This window comes from Dama dama, chromosome 30 (assembly GCF_033118175.1).
Source record: "Dama dama isolate Ldn47 chromosome 30, ASM3311817v1, whole genome shotgun sequence".
NCBI classification, from domain to species: Eukaryota; Metazoa; Chordata; class Mammalia; order Artiodactyla; family Cervidae; genus Dama; species Dama dama.
In genome coordinates, this window is record NC_083710.1 from 81,912,134 (window position 1) to 81,929,209 (window position 17,076).

Here is a 17,076-nt window from a genome sequence, read left to right on the forward strand (position 1 = left end):
TCCTCCTCCCCGTTCCTAAGCCCTGGTTGTATTTATCTCTATCTTCATTGTTTCCTTCGGAGAGTCAATGATGGATGAACCCTTGAGCGGTTTGTCCGGTTGCGCAAACGGACTGGGCATTGAAAGAGTTTCGTTAGCTGGGAATGTCATTAAATCCAGAGAGCAGCTGGGGTAAAAACACAGAGTGAAGAATACTGGGGCTCCAAGACAAAGCGTAAATGACTTCGTCCTGAGCTCAAGTGATTACAGAGGTTTTAAAAAGCAGTGGTCTTCGAACTGTGGTACAACGTCCTGGATAACTTCAGTCCGATCAGTTTCCAGAGGCTTAAATGTCCTATCTCCTCTTTTCCAAATTGACCTGCCTGAAGATGTGCCTGTGATAGAAGGACGTACTGCCTTCCCACCTGTTTCACAGCTGGGTCTCCTGCTTCAAAGATAAAAAGGCATCTTACTGTGGTGCATCTCCTGCAGGTGAAACAGTTTCTTGGACATCAAATAAACGGACGATTTGAAAAACTGTCAGCAAAATCTTTAATCACAGCCCCAAAGCATGCATCTCATGCATCTTTTTAAGACATGCATTTTCAATAAGAATTTTCTTTTTGTTCTGTAATTTTTATCTTAATCAAATAGTAAAGCTTAGGATGTTTGTCATTTTGATCAACCTGAAAGATAATCCAAAAGAAAAATATTAACACTTTGATCCCAGGAAAAATTTTAAAATATTAACATATTTTTGTTGCAGATAATAAATGATCAGTAGGACTTTCCATTAGGATAAAATTCTGTGTAGAATGATAAAATTTCAAGAAGAAAGAGCGATGTCAAATGTCTGAATTTAAATGGAATATGTTCAGGCATATAAATGTACAATGCTAAGTGTCAAACAACAACAACAGTATCAAAGAGTAACATTCAACTAGCTACATTTAAATGAATGACATAGAAGTTTAAAGAATATCAATATTTATAAAATGTCAGATATTACATCCTTTATTCCTTGAGAGTATGATGACAAATTCTAAGTTATATTAAAACTACATAAGAGGGTACATAATCTTTCTAAAACATTTTTATGGGATACGTAAGCAGAAGAAATTTTTTAAACACTGCTACAGGAGTCTAATAAAAAGCCTGCCACTTTGGTTTCATAGTGAACAGTTCATTCCCCATCCATTCATTGGGTGACATTCCAGCAGAGCTCGACTGGTGTGGTAGAAAACATCACAGACAGACAGAACAGAGATCCAGCTTTTTCATCAATTCATTTTGTAACCTGTGGCAGTCAGTAAACCTGTCTATCTTTGCTCCTCATCTGTAAAATGAAACGATTGGACAACAGTTGAACAGTTGAACCTGGAAGCTATTCCACTCTGTCACTATATGTTTTTCTTGAATGTCTTCTGAGTTTGTCCTTCTCTTTTCTTTCTCAATCACTGTAAGTCCTTTTCGAGGTAACATAAACACAGTTGGGAGCAGGAAGGAAAACTTTATCCTGTTTCCTCTTCACTAAAGAGAACGTGCTTCTCTAAGACTTATAGAGTAGAATGAATGGGCAAGTAATCAATTCAAAAAACCTGCACAGCCTTTACAGTAATTTTTGAGACTTCATGGAGAATCCCCCAATCCCGTGAAGTGGAAACTGGTGTACATAGGATTTCCCTTGACACCATGCATTCATAACCTGGAGTCCATGATAGAATCTGAGGGGTTCAAAAACTTGAGTAGAACAAGAGAAATACAGCTTAACTTCCACTAACCTTTTAGTTAAGTATTTCCTTCAATTATAGTTGCAGGTAATAACCGGAGTGGTGTTAGCGTTACTGTTTGTTCCTATGTGACCCATAAAAATCAGTTTCTTGTCACAGTACAGGTCTCAAAATATCATTTATGCTCTTTACTATTGTGCAATTACGGGTGCTTATTAGATTTGGCACTAGCTCCTGTTTACTTTATGCAAAGAGGCATATGTATAACTACATACACACATGTATAAAACTATTTCTGTATAACAAAGTTGGTTTTCATATTTTGATAACTATTTCAACATAATTTCTTTTCTAATTCTCTGTATTATATTTTATGAGTTTAAAATTGTTCTGAGAAGCTGATCTTAAGGCTGACCAGATTGCCAAAGGCACCCATCCTTGGCACATCCTCACAAAGACTGAGATTACCCTGGCATGAATACAGATAGAAAAATTATTAAAGTGCCACTGGGGCAGCATGGAGCAATTGATAGCAGCCACTCTTAATCTGGAAAACTGCCAATTATGGCTCTATCAGGGTTTCCCTGGTGGTTCAGATGGTAAAGAAATGACCTTCAATGCAGGAGACCTAGATTCAATGCCTGGGTCAAGGAAGATCCCCCCAGAGAAGGGAATGGCAACCCACTCCAGTATTCTTGCCTGGAGAATTCCATGCACAGAGGAGCCTGGCAGGCTACATCCAGTCCATGGTTCGCAAAGAGTGGACAAGACTGAGTGACTTTCACTTTCAGTTGAGTGAAGAACCCTGAGGACCAACCAGGAACACCAACTTAAAGACAGAGTCGGGGTGGGGGCGGGAAGAAAAAATAAAAATTGTTTTTCAGAAATCCCGGAAGCCCAGGGTAAGACAGGAGGATAGGAGGGGCCCACTTCGGGATGCTACTTCGTTACTGGCGACAGAGGCCGATGGAATGGCCAGCAACCCGTTTCCTGTTGACTGCAGACTGCAGCCCTGGCCCGTCCCCACCACCACCACCACCATTCTTCAAAGGGACACACCTTCGAGAGAGGGGAACACCAGCCCGACACCACTGAATCAAAGAACTCCCAATCAGAAGAATCACTCCCACTCTCCCAAATCAAAAAATTGATCTCCCGGCTTTTCGCCAATATCCGACACGCCTAAGGGGTTTAAGCGAGCTCGCGTGGGCTCCCTTTGCCCCGGGTCCACCCGGGGGGTTCCGCCGCAGCTGAGCGCAAACTTTCATTCAATTACACCTGCACTTTCGGAAACCATCGACTGTCAGAGAGGGTCTTCCCGCTTCTCCAGACGCCAAGCCCCCACTTCCTTCTCTGTCCCCCTGGTGGGGCGGGGATACGCGGACCCTCTGCTTAGAAGCCGGCCCGCCCCCTAAAAAAAAAAAAATCCCCTCCCCTCTAGTCCTTCTCGTTTAAGACCCCCCCCCCCGGGGGGCTCCAGCCCCCGAACCCCTCCGGCCACGCCTCAGGCTCCGCCCCCTTCTCTGCGGCCCCGGGTACCTCTAGGGCTCGGCTTCCGGAGAGCGGCGCCGTCGGCTCTGACGTAGAGGCTCGGGATTGGCCGGCCCTCTCTGGCGGCCCGAGGATTGGCCGGCGGCCGGCCCCGCCCACCCCGTCCGCGCCTCCTCTCCCAGCCCAGGCCCGCGGCCGCCCGGGTTGTCCTCGCGCCGCCGCTCGTCCGCGCGCAGTCCGGCCGTTTGCCTCCACGCCGCCTTGCAGCCTGCGTCCATGGCCACCGCCGCGACCGAGGAGCCCTTCCCCTTCCACGGCCTCCTCCCGAAGAAGGAGACCGGGGCCGCGGCCTTCCTGTGCCGCTACCCGGAGTATGACGGGCGAGGGGTGCTCATCGCCGTCTTGGACACGGGGGTCGACCCCGGGGCCCCGGGCATGCAGGTGCGGCGGCCGCCGAGGGCCCCAGCGCGGGGGTCGGGGGGCGGCGGGGGGACGCGGGCCTCGGAGTCCCACTGTGCGGCCGAGGGCGAGCCGGGCGCCTGGAGGAAGCCTCGGGCTGGGAGGCGCGGGGCCCGGGGCGCCCGGGCTGGGCCCCAATCCCGGCCCAGACAAAGCGGCGGGGCCCGGCGCGGCCGGTCGGGGCGCTAATCGCCGCCCCCCCCCGTCCCCGGGAAGCCCCTTCCAGCCTGGGCGCCGCCAGGCCCCGGGGCCCGCGGGCTCCCTCCTGCCCAGCCCAGCGCCCTCCGCCGCCGCCGCGGCTGCCTCGTGGACCCGAGCGGCCAGTGCCCGTTATTTACCATTTTATTATTCTGGGGAGGGTGGTGTGGTGGTTGTGGGGAGGCTTCAGAGAAGAGGCAAATCAGAACTTTTCGTGGGTTTTGTGTGTGTGTGTGTGTTTTCTCACTGTCGTTCGGGTGATTTGATTTGGGGTGGAATGATTTTTTTTTTTTTTTAATCTCGAAACAACGAAAGCCTCCGGTTTCAAGAAGATAAGTCAACTTCCGGAATTGTTTCCTCCGTAGTTTTCTGTGTGCTATTTTTAAACCGTCTTCTGCAGTGTACTTGTTTAGGGTCAGCTGAAACGCAGGGCTTATTAGGCTTTTACGTAAAGAAGAACCCGATTGAGTTTGTTGTTGGTTTTGGGGTTTTTTTTTTTTTTTTTTTTTGCGAACTCTTCCAGGGTGCATTCAATTATGCTTTCTTTCTTTCTTTCTTTCTTTCTTTTTTTTTTTAAATTTTTCAACCTCAAAATGTAAGACCACGTACTTTATCACTTTTTAAAAGACGATTTTGTTTGGCCTTCGGCACCTTTGGAATCGCTGAATCAAGGTACCCTTGTGAAAAAGGTAATTTTTTTAAAAGCGTTGATCTCTGTTGAAAGCCTTCTGATTAAAGTTTTCAAAGTTTGGCTTTTGTAAATTTAGCCTTAGACTTGCAGGGAAACCCAGTAGTCAGCAGAACCTCACCATTGCTCAAGGTCCCATCTCTCCAACGTCTAACCTGACTGACTGCTGCTCTCTTCCCCTGTGTCAGTCCTTCACCTGTATGTCTTAAAACCCTGAGGTTGAGGGATTCTCTTCCTCCCGCATGCCTCTGCCCTCTCAAATCCTTGATTGTGCTCTCTTATAAGTGGGATAGCATTTGGGAAGTTAGGATGTAATTCAGGGGGAAGAGGAAACTGTCAAGTCTGCACTGTAGAGAATCCCTTCTGAGGGGTATCTTGCTTCCTCCCCTTAATTCTTGAGCAGCGGGGCGGAGTGCCACTCATCTGCCCCTGGCCCTGCGGGGCAGCTCTGGAGCCTCAGAAGAGAAGCAGGTGATGCCTTCCCTCCTGTGCTGGAATGGTCCAGTCATGTTAATAACTCGGGAGACTCACAGCAGTGACAGCCATCACCTCCTCGAGACTTTATTCCTGGGTAGTGATGGTTTCATTCCGGGGTGGTGTGTGTTCCCTTTTTATAGGGATAAGTGGGAGGAGAACAGCTGGAGGCCGTGGTTCACTGGCTCTTTTGTCAGGATAATAAGGGGATCGGAAGAGTTTGGAGGAGTGCTGTCTGGGGAAAAGAGGCTTTTGTAGAATCTCCCAGACCTGCTCATCCCGTCATTCTGTTCCTCCCTCTATAAAGTGGCAGTGACTCTTATCCCACCGCGCTGCTCTGAAAATTGAGACAATTAGTTACCTGTGACTGTTTAAAGAGCTCAAGAAAACCGTTCAAGAAACTCATGTTTTTAAGCAAGGCTTAAATAACCTTGAGGGAGTTTACGCCTGCTCTCTGAAGGATAAATGTGCATTAGAGTGTGTGTGTGTGCTCCGCCCCTTCAGTCGTGTCCCACTCTTTGTGACCCCATGGACCGTAGTCTGCCAGACTCCTCTGTCCATGGGATTCTCCAGGCAAAAATACTGGAGTGAGTTGCCATACCCTCCTCCAGGAGATCTTCCCGACCCAGGGATTGAACCCTCATCTCTTACCTCTCCTGTTCTGGCAGGCAGGTTCTTTACCACTAGCACCACCTGGGAAGCCCTTAGATGTGTGCATGTAACAACAAATGTTTGCACAACAGTGTATTTGAAGGGAAATGAAAATTTAACTCTTATCTTCTAACAAATTGGAGAGATTGACCTAAACATGGCCATCCAAAAAGAATTCAGTAAGGTGACTTGCAAACACGAGTGAATTTTTAAGGTATTTTTCCCCCCTCCTTACCTGTAACAAATGCGTTTTGTAGATCTGTGTATGCATCATTAAGGTAAGAAGGTAGATAAAAATAAAGTGGAAGGAGCGAGTGAAATAGGAAGAGGTGGTTGGACTGGACATCTGAAAAGCCAGTGAAGTCTGAGCAGAGGACCAGAGACAGGAGGAGAACTTTGAGGAACACAGTGGAGAGGCCCGTTCTTTGGAGATGGCCTCGGGCTCAGTTCTCTTTTGTGACAGCGTGTAGGCTTGCTAAATGCGGAGGGATGAGAGGAGGACGGATGAGAGGAGTAATAATTAAATAAGTGGTTAAGTCTTTTCTGCAGCAGATATTCAGGCATCTAAGGTTTTGCATTAAAAGATTCCGGAGTCGTGCAGACTGTAACTGTTAACAGATTGATCAGGGGGCCAGCCAGGCTTCATGGAGGAGAGACGGAGCTTGGACAGGACCTGGAATTCAGGGGCCTCCTGGCCACTACTGGTCATCCTGCGCATTGCCAGAGTACCCTTCCTTAAAAAAAAAAAAGAAAAAACCCTGCCGTCACACCCTTGCTTAGTATCAAACTGACCTATTTGGGCCTTCCAGTTGTCTTTGCATGAAAACCCCCAGTCCTGAACTTTGTACAGCCCATTGCCACCTGATTCCAGCTCCTTGCATAACCTTTGTTCGCATCTCAGCACTTCCGTCCCCCCGCCCCTGACCCTGGGCCTCCACCAACAACACTCCACCCCTTTCCCAGATCTTCCAGGTCTGTCCCCAGCACATGCCGCTACACGTGAGGTTTAATCTGCCCGCAGACTTTCTACAGGCACCTGTAAAGGCCTATTTAATCCCATAAGACCTGGCTGGGCCCTTGCCTGTTACCTTTGGGGATATCTGCTGATTTACTTCAGCCATCTCCCAGCGCGTACACTGTGTATTTTTGTGTATATGCCAACCGCTGTGCCAGGACCTGGGACTTCAAAGAGGAGTAGGGCCCAGTCCCTGCTGACAGTTCCCTTTCCCTCTTTGCTTTCATAGCCGTTTATTCATATCCTCCTATAGCACTTAGCATTTCATTTTGGTCTCTTGGTTTTCATACCTTTTTCCTGGTTAAGTTAAAATTCCTCGAAAGCACCTATCCAGATTCATTTTCTGTGAAATGTGCTTGTGTTGAGTGGGAAAATATATATATATATATATATGTGTGTGTGATAATATCTGTAATTTCCTCATGGAAAAAAAATATAGTTTGGGGATGGAGATTACAAGTAGTCCTGTAAATGTCTTTCTAATCTCATATTCACTAAAATATAAGAGAGGGGGCTTCCCTGGTGACTCAGTGGTGAAGAATCCACCTGCCAATGCAGAAGACATGAGTTAGATCCCTGGGTCCTCCCCTGGAGGAGGAAATGGCAGTTTGCTTCAATATTCTTGCCTAGAGAAATCCCATGGACAGAAGCAGCTGGCGGGCTACTGTGGGATCATGGCCAGACACAACAAGATAAGAATACAGTGAGGAAATTATCATAGATGTGTACTTAGTTACTAATGGGAGGTGCTGCCAGTTTTAAGTTTGCCTTTCAATTTGTCTTTCCTGATTTCCTGCAAGCTGAGTTGTGTATTCTTACATGCCTTCCTAGACACTGTCCTTCACGTTTGTTATTCATCGTCCTGTGTCACTGTTCTCTTGTTTCTTTTGTCTTTCCAGCTGGATTGTAAGCTTTCTGAAAGCAAAGCCTGCCTTACTCATTTTATCACTATGTTCTTAGAATAAGAGTCATTTCATAGTGTTTGTTTACAACATACCATGCTTTGCTCAAAGGAGTGTTTTCAGTATCATCCCTGAAATTGCAAGTGAGCGCTTGTTCCTTCACTGCAGTTTGTGCAGAAAAATTGGCGAGCTTCCCACTCTGATTCTGATCTTCTGTAAACCCTAGCCAACTTTGCCACAGTAAGTGGTTCTCTGGAGATAAAAAGTAGCTGAGGTTCTTGATGTTGGGGAAGAACCTTTGGGCAATTTTCGTTCCGTTCCACCAGCATCGCCCAGTAAGCATCTCTCTCAGTCTTCCACTCCATTCCCAGGGCTTACCACCTCTGCTCCTGTCACAGCAGCTGTGTCTTCAGGCCCCTGTGACCGTCCAGCCCCCACAGTGGAGGGAGAGCGGGCTCAGGCTAGCAGTGCAGTTGCCTCTCTTCCTCCCAGAGCTCCTTGCAGAATTGTCAGCCGGTTTGCCTTTCTAAAACCTTCCTACCCTTAAATTCCCTCTAGTGGAGTAGGTCCCTTCACCTCATGAGGAAGGGAGAAGTACACAGATAGAAAACTTTACATGTGAGAATTTTTCATGGGAAAGAGAGGTCCTAGTGAGTAAAGCTGATCACAGTAGCAGATGCTGAATAAGCCACGAAATCCCGTTAGGCTCTCTTCCTTTGCTCACACACTGATGAATGAGGTTTCTAATGAGAAGGATCCGTGTTGGACTTGTTAGCGATCTCTTGTGATTCTTGATCTCAAGGCACTGATGTTGTTGGCTGATTGAATGAGAAGATGAAGACAAATGGTTTGTGTTCTTAGTGCTATGGTGCAGCTTTCAAATTACATACTTTTTTGGAATACGTTTTCAAGGAGATTATTTGCTTCTGGTCTTAATACATGATCTAACTAGTCTTACAGGAGAGTTTATAAGAGAGTTCGAACTTCCTCCTAGTGGTTTCTGTTTTTATCTTGTTAGATTCTCTTACGTTTTTCTTCTCCTATATTTTCATTTCATGTTTGAAGGTACTTAGTCCTTTCAAAATCATTGTCTGATTTGTTTCATCATAATCTTATCGGGCTTGGATATGATTTCTGTGGTGCCTTTTAATTATGATTTGGAGCTTTCTGAGTGTATTAGAATACTTATTCCTAATATAGACAGCTCCCAAGAAATAATCACCCAGTTTAAGCATTACATCACCTCAAAGTAACAGCGGTGCCCCCAGACAGAACTCTCAGCCCCTGATTGGTCGGTGATTGAGGTGAGATCTGAGATCCCCCAGCCCACCCCCTCATTTTCCCTTGTAAAGAAGGCGTGTGTGCGTTTCCCCCACACAGTGAACTCCCCCCTCCTCCTCTGCACCCTAACTGCAGAGTTCTGAGTGCCCTGCGGTGGGGGTGGGGGTGACGGGAGAGACTCCTCGGGATGGACCCTGCACTTCACCTCAGAGGGGGAGTTCTCGGGTGGAAGGGGAATCCGAGGACTGGGCTCTTGGCCCCCGCAGGCATTTTTTTTTTTTCATCCCTGTTTCTCTCTTTTTTAATTAATTTGTTTTTAATTGGAGGATGATTGCTGTACAGTGGTGTGTTGGTGTCTGCCACGCATGAGCGTGAGTCAGCCGCGGGCACACGTGGGTCCCCTCCCTCCCACCCCTCGAGGTGGGTGCAGAGTGCCAGGTTTGAGCTCCCTGCCGCATCCAGCAAATTCCCACCGGCCGTCTGTTCCTCTTTCGCTCATGAGGGCAGGGGTCTTCTTTTTTCCTGTCCTTTTTGGGTCTGCGCACGTGATTCCCGCTGCTCACTCAACACGTGTCTCTTGAATGCAACAAATCCCCTTGGCGAAGCTGGCTCAGAAAAAGCCCCAGAATGGGTTTTTTTTTTGCCCCCCACGAAGGCAGTGGGGTTTTCAGTGTTAGCGTGGGCTGCAGCAGTCGGAGGACCCAGCTTTGAAAGGGTGGGGCTGGCCACGACCCCACAGCTGAGGAAAATCCATCTTTAATACCGAGTAAGGAGTGCCGGGCTGTCCAACAAGCCAGGAGCCTCACGTGCCTAACAGACGCTACTGGGTTTGGACTAATGTGGGGAATAAGACACGGCCCCTGCCCCAGTGGCGCCTCCCTTCCACTAGTGCAAGTCAGGGAAGAGCCCCAGCCGTGGTTACGAAGCGAGTGGAGTTCTGCGAAGGCCCCGCAGTACCGTGAGGTGGAATGATCGGGTTTAGGGTGATGCACGCTTAGACGAGGCCAGTAGGGAGTTCTCTGTGAAGGGGCAGCGTTCTCTAGAAAACGGGGTCCCTGAGACGAGACCGGGACCCTTGTGGACAACTGAAGGGACAAAAAGTTCTCAGCAGGAGGGCCTGGTGCAGGAGGGTGGCGGCCACGGCCGAGGAGTGGAAAGGAGACCGAGTGGTCAGGGTCAGGAGGATGCTCCTGTGGATCCTGGAGGGCTTCCCAGGGGCGGCGTCCCGTCGGGAAGGCAGGGGTGACGGTGGGGGAGAAGCTCAGGAAGCAGGTAGTGGACGTCCAGAGAAGGTGGGTCTGAACCGCACTAAAGAGGTAGAATGAAGGACCTCTGGGGAAGCTGGCTGTGAGCACTCAACAGGAGAGGCCGAGGAGGACTTCCCGCGTTTCTGGCGTGAGCACCCGGGTGGGTGTTGGCTTCCCGGGCTGGAAGGGCTTGTGAGGGGTGGGTCTGAACCTGACTTCAGTTGGAGGGCTACTGTGGCCTCCGGTGATGAACTGTTAGTAAGCGTTTTTCCCTTCAAGCTTTGTACTCGGCCAGCCCCAAACTCACCTTCTTCAGATCTCTCTCCAAATGTTGACGTTCTCAGCGAGACCTTTCTTGCCCAGCCTCGTGAGCGCTGAGCGCCCCGTACCACCTGTCTCCTTTGCCTGCTCGACTTTCTTGGTTGTCGTGACTGCCGACTGACATGTTACGTATTTATTGGTTTATTGAGTCCATATAACACAAAGTCTGTGAGGTCAAGAATTTTCTGTACTGGTCCTTGCTGTATATTCCCCACACTCAGCGGAGTGTGGCCTATGGTAAGTGCTCAGAAAGTAGTTACCTGAATATATGACTACATTTTCTTGAGAGTATTTGTCAAGCTTTTGGCTTCAAACAGCTCAGTTCCTATTTATAAATGAATGCAGATTTTATAGGATATTTTATATACAAGGACGTGTGCACGCACAGATACACATTTGGGGGCTGGCATTGCTTTCAGGATAAAAGCGGATTCTATAATTCATGTTTTAATGGTCTCTTAATCTTCAGGTTACAACTGACGGGAAACCGAAAATCATCGATATTATTGACACAACGGGAAGCGGCGACGTGAACACGGCCACGGTGGTGGAGCCAAAGGATGGTGAAATTGTTGGTCTTTCAGGAAGGGTGCTCAAGGTTGGAGTGTTTTATCTTTTCACTGAATTTTTCTCTTTATTTTTTTGTGCTTGCTCTCACCTCAGAGCATCTTATGTTTTTACCTTACATTCCATGGTATGATGTTCGTTACCTGTTGCTATATCATAGATCACCCTGAGACGTCATGCTTTCAAGCAACCAATGTTTACGGCTTCTGTGAGTCAGGAAAGCAAGATAGTAAAGTCTTCAAGTGTCTTTGACTTAACTGTGCTCTGGTTAGATTACCTATATTCTAATTCTGCTTCTTCCAAATAGCACATAAACTGCTGATGGTTGACATCTAATTCTTCTCCCCTGTAAGATAAGCTACTGGTTAGGTGCTTTGAAGATGCTCGTCCTCTCCTTCTCTAAGGATGCTATTGCTAAGCCGTCTTGAGTAACTGGTGGTCAGTTACTTATGGCCAGTGGTAGTTATGGGAACAGATAAAAGCAGAAGAGTGAATAGAAGCATAACGCCTTTCATAGTTAATTGTACAGGCAAAAAGAAAAATGCACAAGATGCATATGTACAGTTGAATGAGTAATTTAAGTGAATACCACTTTACCTGCTATAGATAAGACAGAACATTGCCAAACCTCAGGACTTTACTGTGTTCTCCAGATCACAACATATTTTGGCTTCTGTGAAACCAGTTATTTGCTTTCCTTTATGGTTTTACCACCTCTGTGCAGATACATGGAATATATTGTTATTTTTGCCTATTTGTGAGCTTTATATGAATGACCTCATTTGTGTGTCATTTCATGTCCTCTTTTCCTGGGTGTTTGTGAGATTCATGAGATTGAGCCATGGTTTGCATGGAGCAGTGATGTCTTCGGTTTCATTGCTGTGTCTGGGACATGGTTGGTTGTACCACGTGGTGTCCATTCTGCTGGGAAGAGTTGTTTCCGCTTTGGGAGTGTCGCAGTCTTTAGAAAACATCCTTGCAGATGTACCCTGCACACCCGTGTGCAGGTGGCTCTAGGATATGTGCCTGAGAGAGGAATTGCTGAGTCACAGATACACCTTTCCTGGGTGACACAGCTTCACCAGTTTCTCCAGCTGTTGCACTGAAATGCATTTCCACTAACCACATGTAGGACTTGTAGCAGGCATGCTGCTACCAGTTGCTGTTTTCAGGCTTTTTAATTTTTGTGAATAGATTAGAATTTAGCTGTATCACTTTGTAGTTTGAATTTGTGTTTCTTGGACGCCTGTTCAGATTGAGCGCCTTCTCATGTGTTGCTCAGGCGTTTGGATCTTCTCTCTTGTGAAGTGCCCCTCTGCGTGCCTCTGCTGGTTGTTTTGAATCCTGAGTCACCTGTCGTTTTCTTACTCGTGTGTGGGGTGACCTGTCCTTGGGTTACGTGTGTTTCAGGTGTCTTCTCCACCTCTGTACCTCGTATTTTCACCTTCCAGGTGATGTCTTTTCATGGGTAGGACATCAAGTCTGTTGTGGTTGGAAATCAGCCTTTTGCATTTTTGGTTAGGGCTTTTTGTGTCTTACGAAATCCTTCTTCCCGCTGACGATGAGTGAGAAGCACCGGCCCTGAACCTCACAGAGGGAAGCGAATACCACCAGATCTGCGCCAGACCAGCCGCAGACGAGAGTAGGGCCCTGGCCGGCACCTCGGTTGAAGCCAAGTGAAGGATGCAGCCCAGCGGTGCCAGCTTCTGATTGACAGAGTGTGTAAGACAGGAAATGTGTGTTCTTTTAAGTCACAACGTTTGTGGTAATTCGTAACACAGCAGTAACTAATAGACTCAGCAAAAGATATAGAAGCTGTAAAAAACACTCAGGTGGACATTTTAGAACTGAAATTTTTATGATAGCTAAAATATTTTTTTTAAGAAAACATCACTGGAAGGATGCAGTAGCAGAAAGATGACAGAAGAGTCTGAGCGAACTTTAAGATCAACCAATAGAAAATAACCATTCTGAATAATGAAGAGAAAAACACTGGGAAATAATGAACTTAGCTTGAGGAACTTGTCGGTCAATAATGAATGGTCAGATATTTGCATCATCAGACCCTAGGAAAGAGGGGAAAGGAGTGTGCTGCTGGAAAAAAAAAATTCCGAAAAAATTTGGGAGATTCTCCCAAGTTTGGCAAAGATATAAACCTACTAATTCCAGAAGCTGTGTGAACCCCAAATAAGATAAACCAAAAGGAATTCATGCCCAGAAACATCCAGTCAGATTGCCAAAAATGAAAGACCCCCCCCCCCCAAAAAAAAAAAATCTTGAAAATAGCCAGGAAAAAGTGACCCACTATATAGATGGGAAGGATACTTGATTGACAGCCTTCTCATCAGAACCCCAGGGGCCTGAAAGGTGTGGCATGACATTTTTCCAGTGCAAAAAGAAAGGATCTGTTGATCCCGGATTCTGTATGCAGTGAAAATACATTCAGGGGAAAAGGGTGAAATAAAGACATTCCTAGATAAAGTAAAACTAAGAGTATTTATAGCCAGCAGATACAGTTTTTTAAAATAGTAAAAAAAAAAAAAAAACTTTTCAAAGGAAAGCATGGAGCAGCAGAAATGAAGGACAAGCAGAAGAAACCATAAAGGTCTTGAGTACATTTGATCACTTGCTTTGAGTTTTTTAAAATCATATTTAATAGTTAAAAAAAAAAAGTCCTTCCTGACCTGAAATCATGAGGATATTCTCCCATTTTTATTTTCTAAAAGCATCCATCATTTTTCTTTTCTTGTTTGTTCTAGAATTCACCTGGACTTGATTTAACGCTTCGTTTAAAATAGGAGTCCCTATATTCTTTTTTTCCATCTGAACACCCACTTGTCCCACCACGTGTGTTAAAAGTCCATAGTTTGCCCACCAATTTTCAGTGCCGCCGTTCACTTTGCAGCCTTCAAAATGTGGTGACTTTTGGCTTCTAAAGCCTCATTGCCCATTCTTTGTCGTTAGGGTTTTTGTTTTTTTCCTTTTCCTTATTCTAATTTTAGCAGCATTTGGAAGGAAGCACAGTGCCTTTTAAAGTTCTGCCTCATTTAACTTGAAGTCATTTTCCAAATCATCACTTTTTAGCCTAGTTTAGACTAGTTGCGAGACCGTGAATGCCTCAGCCAGACTTAACATCGAATTTAGATGCAGTGATAGCTAAAAGGGAGAGGGTCCTTATGTCCAACCCGATCATGAGCCTGATAAGTCTGAAGTACAGTTTTGAGGCAAAAAAACTCAACATGATTTTCTTGCATGGATCGTCAACAGCTCACGGTGACACTTGTCTCATTGAGAAAACCTTCAATTCATTCAACAGCCTTTCTTTAAAAGAGTCAGTAAAATGAGGTGTAATTAGTAATTAAAGAAATTCTGTTTCTTCTTTGAGAATCAGTCTTACCACATTGTAGTTACTATATAATTAAAACTCTTTTAAAGAGAGCAGCTTAAAATGGTAGTAAATAAATAAAAAGTGCTTTGATTTTTAAGAGAGACCCACAATAACTTCATTTGTATGGAATACTCAAATTTGTAAAATGACATATTCTCTAATGGCCTAAGAGTAAAGATAGCTGAGCACAGAACTGATGCTTTTGAACTGCGGTGTTGGAGAAGATTCTTGAGAGTCCCCTGGTCTGCAAGGAGATCAGACTAGGCCATCCTAAAGGAAATCAACCCTGAATATTCACTGGAAGGCCTGATGCTGAAGCTGAAGCTCCAGCACGTTGGCCACCCAATGTGAAGAGCCCACTCATTTGAAAAGACCCTGATGCTGGGAAAGATTGAGGGCTGGAGGAGAAGGGGACAACAGAGGATGAGATGGTTGGTTGGCATCACCGACTTAATGGACATGAGTTTGAGCAAGCTGCAGGAGATGGTGATGGACAGGGAAGCCTGGCATGCTGCGGTCGATGGGGTCACAAAGAGTCGGACTCAAGTGAGCAACTGAACAACAAACAACAGATCTAGCTGTAACCTGGTTAAGGTTGACTAGTAAAACCGTGATTATGCATAATTCTTATTATTATTATTATTATTTTAGTTACGTTTTTGTAACTTGTCCACCTGTATTGTGAAGAAAATGCATGGTAGCGACTTGAGAAATATCTGGTTTATGGACCCTGCAGAATTTAGTCTCACTTTAATTAAACATAAATTATGTCTACTCGATTATTTTTATTGTATTACATACATAGTTTAAGTGATTGTGATTGTCTCAATACCTGATTATTTTGCAGTTACTTTGATCAGTTATTTCGTTTAATCCTTATGCATTTCACAGCTTTTCGTAATCTCTGTACAAAGAAGCTGTCAGTAGCACACGGGAACAGAGCCAGGTGGGTGGTGGGACACCTGTGATTAAATAAGCTAGTGACTGCTTACTCTTCTATTGTTGCAACACGTTATTACTGTGTGTCACGGGTGTTGCAAGAGCAAGTTAAGAATCCCTATTATCTAAAGAAGGCTGGTCGGTTTTGAATGAAAAGCACTAGTTTGTATGCCAGCATATTTAAAATTTCACAAACTCCAGACATCCGTGATTCAGAAATGATTACTGATGTGCAGACATTTTTTTAAATTTCTTTTTAATTGAAGGATAATTGCTTTACAGTATGTGCAGGCTTTTGAAGGTCAGTAGATCTTGGAACTTCTGTGCACAATTGTCTTCCTCTAGTTGTGAGAAAATTTCCTCCACAGGCTTCCTGCCTGGGGAATAATTTGATAAAGAGGGACTTGAGGATTCGAGGTCCTGGACAAGTGAGAATTGTGAGTCAGTCCACAGTTTTTAGTGGTTGATAGTTCAGCTTCATAATCTGAACACCTTTAAAAGCTATTTTTAGTGATCATGGGTCCTGAGATGATAGAATATGAAGGGTCCCCATGGTCTTGATTGACATTTCAAGTCGGTTGATGTTCACACAAATTCTTATTCATGTGAATTCTGAAGTAAAGATTATTTTCTTCCTTTTGCACGGGAGGAAGTGGAAGCCCGTGGCTCCCACCTGGTGAGTGGCAGAGTTTGGGCCATAGCCAGGTTTGTCTGGCTTTAAATTCTGTATCCTTTACACCAGGTTTTTGTCCCTTGATAGAACTAGATTCCAGCTTTCTTTTCAACCCTCCTGTTTGGGCCAGAAGTTTAATTTCTCTTTGCTTCTCTGCTTTCTCCATTGGTAAACTGGGCATGCTCTTTGTATTTTATGTAAATTAAAAGCTTGAAGTGTTATTTTTAAATACTTTGAGAGAGCAGGAAAGACTATTATAAGATGTTGTATGTAATTATCATGATTTTTATAGAGCTTTTTTCTTAAGAACACAAAGAGCTCTTTTTATAGGCTCTGGGCCCATCCTGTAGTATCTTGGAGGAGAGTGAAGTTTTTTTTTTCTTAACGGGACATCTGAGGGCGGAGAGGTCCTGTAAGTTGCTTCCCTCCCCTGGTTGATGGGCAGCTGGGTGATGGGGAAATGAGTTGTCCTGAGTGCTTGGAAACTGAAGGTCCTAGCAGTTTAGTGTGGGTTGAAAGCCCTGAATAAACTGTAAAGCATTGTGTAAATGAAAGGTACTATAATTAAGCTATCTCACTATTGAGACACAAGGAGCCAGAGTGAGGTTAAATGGCAACGTAGAGTAGTAAAGATACTGCTCGAAGGCGGGAGCCTGCTCCAGGTTGAGCCCCAAGGATGGGTTTTCCCCCAGGACTGTGCCATTGGGATTGGGAAGCATTTAGTGAGTGAGAAATGTTCTTTTTTCCCATAGATTCCTGTGACCTGGACAAATCCCTCAGGCAGATACCACATTGGCATAAAAAATGGCTACGATTTCTATCCAAAGGCTCTCAAGGAAAGAATTCAGGTAACGGACAATCTGGTATCGATGACTTTTTCAGATTCTGTTCAAACTGAAGAAAGAGGCTTCCTTAGCTCTCACTAACCTGATGATTAAGGGGATCTGGAGACTTTCAAATGATGACTGCTTCAAGAAAGACACCATCCGGTGAAATGTTACCCATTCGTGTTTCCTAATCTGAGATACATGGATAAATTTAGGGAATCTGAACACCTTGAAATTTCTTTCACA

The 17,076-nt window shown here is 45.4% G+C and overlaps 1 protein-coding gene across 4 annotated transcripts in view; it reads left to right on the plus strand.

The window, feature by feature from the left end:
* Nucleotides 1–3,392: 3,392 nt before the first annotated feature.
* Nucleotides 3,393–17,076, plus strand: part of TPP2 (tripeptidyl peptidase 2) — a 66,391-nt gene continuing 52,707 nt past the window's right edge. For all 4 annotated transcript variants that reach the window (XM_061133527.1, XM_061133528.1, XM_061133529.1 and 1 more), the window contains exons 1-3: nucleotides 3,393–3,641; nucleotides 10,906–11,034; nucleotides 16,756–16,851. In XM_061133527.1, the coding sequence (XP_060989510.1) occupies nucleotides 3,477–3,641; nucleotides 10,906–11,034; nucleotides 16,756–16,851 (390 nt within the window). In that variant the 5' untranslated portion in view covers nucleotides 3,393–3,476. The remainder of the gene's footprint in view (nucleotides 3,642–10,905; nucleotides 11,035–16,755; nucleotides 16,852–17,076) is intronic.